This window comes from Fusarium oxysporum, chromosome II, assembly GCF_013085055.1.
Source record: "Fusarium oxysporum Fo47 chromosome II, complete sequence".
In the NCBI taxonomy this organism is placed as follows: Eukaryota; Fungi; Ascomycota; class Sordariomycetes; order Hypocreales; family Nectriaceae; genus Fusarium; species Fusarium oxysporum.
The window spans coordinates 5,581,618-5,587,310 of record NC_072841.1 but is presented as its reverse complement, the minus strand read 5'-3'; the positions used below and the strand labels follow the sequence as shown (position 1 = coordinate 5,587,310).

The 5,693-nt window shown below is 47.3% G+C and overlaps 1 protein-coding gene across 1 annotated transcript; it reads right to left on the bottom strand.

The window, feature by feature from the left end:
- Nucleotides 1–211: 211 nt before the first annotated feature.
- FOBCDRAFT_270279 (uncharacterized protein) lies at nucleotides 212–5,142 on the bottom strand (the record flags this gene model as incomplete). The annotated part of the gene is made up of 4 exons (XM_059611443.1): nucleotides 212–3,017; nucleotides 3,076–3,733; nucleotides 3,792–4,494; nucleotides 4,549–5,142. The coding sequence occupies 4 exons, from the start codon at nucleotides 5,140–5,142 to the stop codon at nucleotides 212–214; spliced, it is 4,761 nt and encodes a 1,586-aa protein (XP_059464312.1).
- Between the last annotated feature and the right edge of the window lie 551 nt (nucleotides 5,143–5,693).

The window sequence follows — 5,693 nt, the reverse complement described above, 5'->3', positions numbered from 1 at the left end:
CCCTGTTTTGATCGGCGCTAATGTCAAATCAACTCTGCACCCCGGCAATAATAAACCCTGCTAGGCTTAAAGTGGGTCAATAAAATCAACTCTGCCAGAGTTGATTTGGGACTGTAGTACTAGGTAGAGTCATTAATAAATTATAGTTAAATAATACAAGGGCTTACACGCTTATAGTGTCGGATTAAATACTATTAGCATTGACTAATCTTTAGTCTATACTACCATCATTACTCCAAGCTTCACCGTCCTCATCTGAATAAGGATCCATTTCAAAGAATGTCATAACCCGTTGTAGTTGAAAGTCCTTCGGCACGCCTCCGTCAGCAAGCAAGTCAACCATTTTGTCAAACTCTTCCACCTTTTGACACTCTTCAGCTAAATCCAGAAACCTTGCCCAAGCTTTAAGCACACTATCCAGTCCCCTTTCCGTGGTTTTTTCGAAAAGTACTTGAAAGCCTTTACCCAAAGCATTTTCATGTCTCGACGATGCAAATCCACACGCTCGCATGAGTCCACGCCTGACAGCGAGAGGATCTTGCCAATAATCAGGCATCAGTCTCTTGCACAACTGAAAGACATTTTCCTCTATGCTGTAATGGGGGCCCTTAGGATCCTGGTTCTGAGCTGAGTCTCCTTGTTGTCCCGTGGCCTTGTCAGTACTTGAAGGGGCAATATTCCATTCTTGTCCGGCTCTCTCGCTCCCATCGTTACTACCATCGCTGCTTCCGTCGCTGCTTCCATCGCTGCTTCCGTCGCTGCTTCCATCGCTGCTTCCGTCGCTGCTTCCATCGCTCATGCCATCGCTGCTATCTTCATTATCGGCTCCTTCGATGGTGTTTTGTTGATTGATATCTTCTCTGCGACCTGCATCCTTGTTGTTCTGGCTTTGGTCTTCATGATCGTTGTCCTGGATGAAACTCAAGATTAACCACTTCGAGATCGTTCGGCTTTTGTCGTCGATCGTATTCAGAGGACCGAGGCCAATGCTTTCCGAGCAATTCTCTACCCAGGTCCCGTGAGTTGCCCTCGTAGTCTTTCTAGCGCCGTGATTCAACAGGAGCCGCACACATCTTATAGATTGGCCTTCTACTGCAGCGTATAGGGCATCAGGATACATGCCGCTGTTGACTCTTCTCTCGACGACGACCCCGTGATCCAGCAGTTTTTTAACCCGTTCTGCACGATCATTTCGACAAGCTGCAATTAAAGCCGTGGCACATTCGCCTGTGGTTGCCACGGCCTCGGCATCAATGACTTGGTTTTCCAGTAAGATACTAAAAAAATCTGGATTCTCGACAGAGCACGCTGCGATCAAGGCATTGCCGTGTTTGCCTTCTCGACACATTATTCGTGCGTCAGCGCCTTGTTCAAGTAGAAACTTGGCATTCTCAACCTTCTGAGAAGAGATAGCCGCAATGAGTGGCGTTCCTTTCGGCGTTACCGCATTGAGGTTCGCTCCATGACTGAGTAGCAGAGCTAGGAACCTTGTGTCCATGCCTGTTAGACCAGCCGCATCCACGAGCAGAGAGTCCCAATCGAGTACCAAAGGTGACACGAGGTGTCGATATTGAATTTCGATAGCGTTTGGAAAATGGTCGAATAAATATTTGACAGAGTCGCACACGAAACCGTTGTCCTCGTTGACGCAGAACAGTAGCACTAACCGAGCGAGCTCTTCGTAGCATTCGGGGGTATAATCAATCCCGCGCTTGTCCGCTGGAAGAAATATGCCGCCCACTATTTCGGTGCCGTAGTGCTTGCCATACATTTCATTCTCGACCCTGTTGGAGTAGAAATTGCCAGATGCCGTATCAATGGAATAGATATCGAAGAAATGGTCAGGTAACATATCCCCGAAACCGTAGCGGTAGCGCTTCCTATACAACGTGTCCTCCAAACTGGTGTTGCTGAGTTTGTTATACACCATACCCTCGAAACTCTTCAGCATCCTGCAAAGTGTCCAAAACGGCTTTCCAATGCTAGGGTCTCGTTCGAGTTTTAGAAAATCCGACTTTAACTCGGCAGGCCAGTCACTACCTTGGAGATTTAGTGGCCGCCACGTGTCGTCTCCAGCTTTACTTTCCATTGACCGCTGGATGAGAGCTTGAAAGCGCTCATAGTCATGCAAAGTAATTTCTCCCGTCATGCCCTTCTTAATAAATGTGCAAAACTTCATTAGAATCCCGCAAGTCACAGCTGTCTCAAGCACCAAATAAGGACGTAATATAGAACTCGTTTGAGAGGTCGTCAGCTGCTCAGTCCAAAGCCGTGGACTGAAAACAACATTGGTAAAGGATTGGTCCTTCCCTTTGCCTTTGATCAAGCGGGTTGCACTAACATTGAGCCAGGCAGTGAAGCTACCATGATGCGCAGCATTTATGATGACCGTGATCTCGTTTTTCTCCTGCGGTGTAGAGATCTGCCGGAAGTGAGTGTACCAGTTTTTGCAGGCAAAATCCCAGAGTTTACCGATTTTGCTCGATTCCTGAGTCGAAGCTGCATCATAATGATGCAACCAACGTGCTAAGGCGGTCGATTGAGTGTCATATCGAAACAAAATCCATACACACACCTTCGCAACGTCAAAATGACAGCTTTTCGCAAGGTCGGGGTGGTGTTCTTCAAAGTACTCCTGGACTGACAAGTGATAGAATCGAAAGACAGACCCCTCGGTGACGACTAGAGGTTTGCAGGCTGTTAGGATAAACCCCTCGCCACCCTCTACTTGGTCGGGCGCCTCTCCAGGCTCTCCCACCAACCGCTGGCAGGTGGCGGCAATCAGAGCATCCTTGTCGCAAGAACCCTTCGAGGCAAGTAGCCATTGGAGAACCCGATATGCTGTCTGTTCCTGTGGCTTTCTGAGGGTGCCAAGGCGCTTGAAGATATTGTGGTATGATTGAATCAAGCCTTCCGGTAATCTTCCTAGCTCTTCACTGAGCTCGCGAGGCCCCCGTATAGTGTTTTCTAGCAGTCCATTCAAAAGGTCGTCAATGTGCAGAAATGCCCATTGGAAGCTGTCCCGTCAGTAACTCTTGCCCTATTGATCACATCTGTTGTTTTGGAGAAACTTACTTCCCTTGGGCCTTTTCTTCAAATACGTCCAGAATGTGTTTTTTCAACTCCTCAGTGATGATGCTCTTCTTGCACTTTCTTTCGTATTCCTTGATGCGGCCCTTGACCATTGTTTGGATGTCCTCGCTGTTGTCGTCTTGGGAGATTTCAATCATATCTTGCGAGTCTGAGCCGCTCAAACGGTCTTGAATAAGGCTGTCATAGCGGCTTGACACAAGAATCTTGATCGGCAGTCTTGACGCGCGTAGCTTCTTGAACACTTCTAACACTTTGGTCATCTCACTACTCGAAGCTGATGATTGCGACTCATTTCCGATACATTCATCCAAAGCGTCCAGGATCAGGATCGTTGTTGCCGTTTGCGGTATGAGTTCAATGAGAAGTGCTAAATATTCTTCATCGTACACTTGTGTCGACAGTGCACTCGATCGACTCTTCTCTTGGTAGATTTGTCGTGTCTTGTCTGGTAAAGGGTGGTATTCAGACGCCAATTGACGAATGTAGCTTAGAAAAATGTTTTCGCTGAACCTCCTATGGACATCGTCTCGTTTGCAGTAGAAGTATGCGACCTGAGGTTTGGCAAAAGTCGAGTCTCCCTTAGCGGAAGCATGCAACTGTTCAACAATTCTGGACATAACGACTGTCTTTCCAGCTCCAGCTATATTCTAGTCAGCCCTATGAATCTAACTAAAACATCATAATACTAGACAACTTACCGTTTCCTTTAAGCCAAAGCAAACAAGGACCATCAGCCTCGCTCCAATTGCGATACTTTTCTTTTCGAAAGATCCACTTGGCTGTATTCTTGGTTCGCCGTTCCTTGGCATATTTGTGGTTGTCCTCGATCGGGGTGGTGGAAAACCAGCTCAGCATCTGATCTCTATCCACCTTCAAGAAGTGTTCATCCATAAGACGTTGATTGTCTTCCAATCGAGACATTATCCCCTGCAGTATGAGGGCTATCTCGCCCTGTGGGGAGACTTTGAAATCGTTTTCCAGAGTAGTTTGTCTGGCCGGAAGACGTAAATTCCAGTCTTGCAGTAAATCACGAACCTCCTTTACCATGGCGCCTTGAGTGATCATCATACTGATCGCTGCATCTTGGAAGAGCTTCTGCTCGTATTGAATGACATCTTGTTCGAATTCTAAGATATCTCTAGCACTCCAAAAAACATACCAACACAAACTCGGCTTGTTTTGTTTCAGAGAGGTGGCTGCAGTAAAGAAGAACCTGAAGAGGCGTTGGTAGGTAGAAATGAGAACTGTCTCTAATGGTTTAATCGGGTATTTGTCTGGAGATCGGCCTTGCGTGACTTCTTGGATTTGTTTCTCGAAGATGAAGGCTCTCTGCATGGTATTCACAGCTGTTTGCATTCCGGTCAACACTGAGCCAGCTCCTTTCTCACCCAGAACAGCAAGCTATTAATCTCGAGTTAGAAGTGCATGTGGAAGGGCTAAATGGGAGAGACCAACCTCGAGAAGTACTTTGACAATTCCCCACACGAGACCGGCAGTGTTATCACTTGACGTTACCAGGTCTCCGACGGGCTTGAGCTTGTCGATGCCGTCCACCACGTTACCCCAGAGTGAGGTTAGGCTTTGCTCCTTTCCCAAGAACTGAAACTTCCACTGTTTTGTTTCTGCAAGCATTTGACGTTCTCGGCAGATCTGTACTAGACTGTCTAAAGACACATGGCTCACGTCATCGCCACTGCCATAACTCCCGATATTGTGACGTTTCTGACAATCAAGTTGGATGCGGCGAAGGTCTTGGGCTGTCTTTTCGTCGAGGCTTTTTCTTGCGGTTGAGGCAAGCCGCTGTAGCTCGCCCTTAGCCTCGATGCCAAGTTTACAGTAGTCTATGCCAACAAGTTGATCTAAAACAGATCTAGTATTTGAGTCTGGCTTTTTTTTGATCAAGGTGGCGATAGCATTCTTGGTGTCTTTGTCGAATTTGGATCTCAAGTCTCTCAAATCATCCTTAATGCCACTATCCAAGGTCTTGTAAGCTTCATCCCAGTACTTGCTATAGAGTTTAGCGGTTGTGTGTGATGGTTCCCCTTCCATAATTGACATAGGCGAAGCCCATCAATAAGTGTGATGATGTGGAATGTTGCTGATTTCAATGCCTTTCACTGCCCAGTCGGAGCAATGGGGTGTCTATGTTGTTGAAAGAGGCTTAGCCTTATCCGAGACATACAAGGTACAGTGTCGATAATAGAAGAAGGCAAGAGGTCACAAAATAGGTCTCAGTGGCCAGGTTGGGCTGTGGTGATTCATTCATACGAGTAGGAAGGATCGTGACCAGTCCGGATTGCGAGCAATGAAACTGGTATTAAGGCCTGTTCAGCACGGATAGCGGAACCCTGTTACCAGATGACGAGGGGTTTGGCGCGGATTGCACATTCCTGCTTTTGCTAAAACACGGCTGAAGCTCGTTCGCCTCACTATTATTTCATTATACATAAGAACCCGTTTATACAGGGGTCGGTTGGTCGAGAAGAGTCAAAGATCAATGGCCTCAATGTCTCATAGCCTACAGCGATGCGGGGATATGCACCGTCCAGACATCTGAAAAAGCAGACGAGGGCCACGCTGCCCCTTGTCTGAGACAGTGG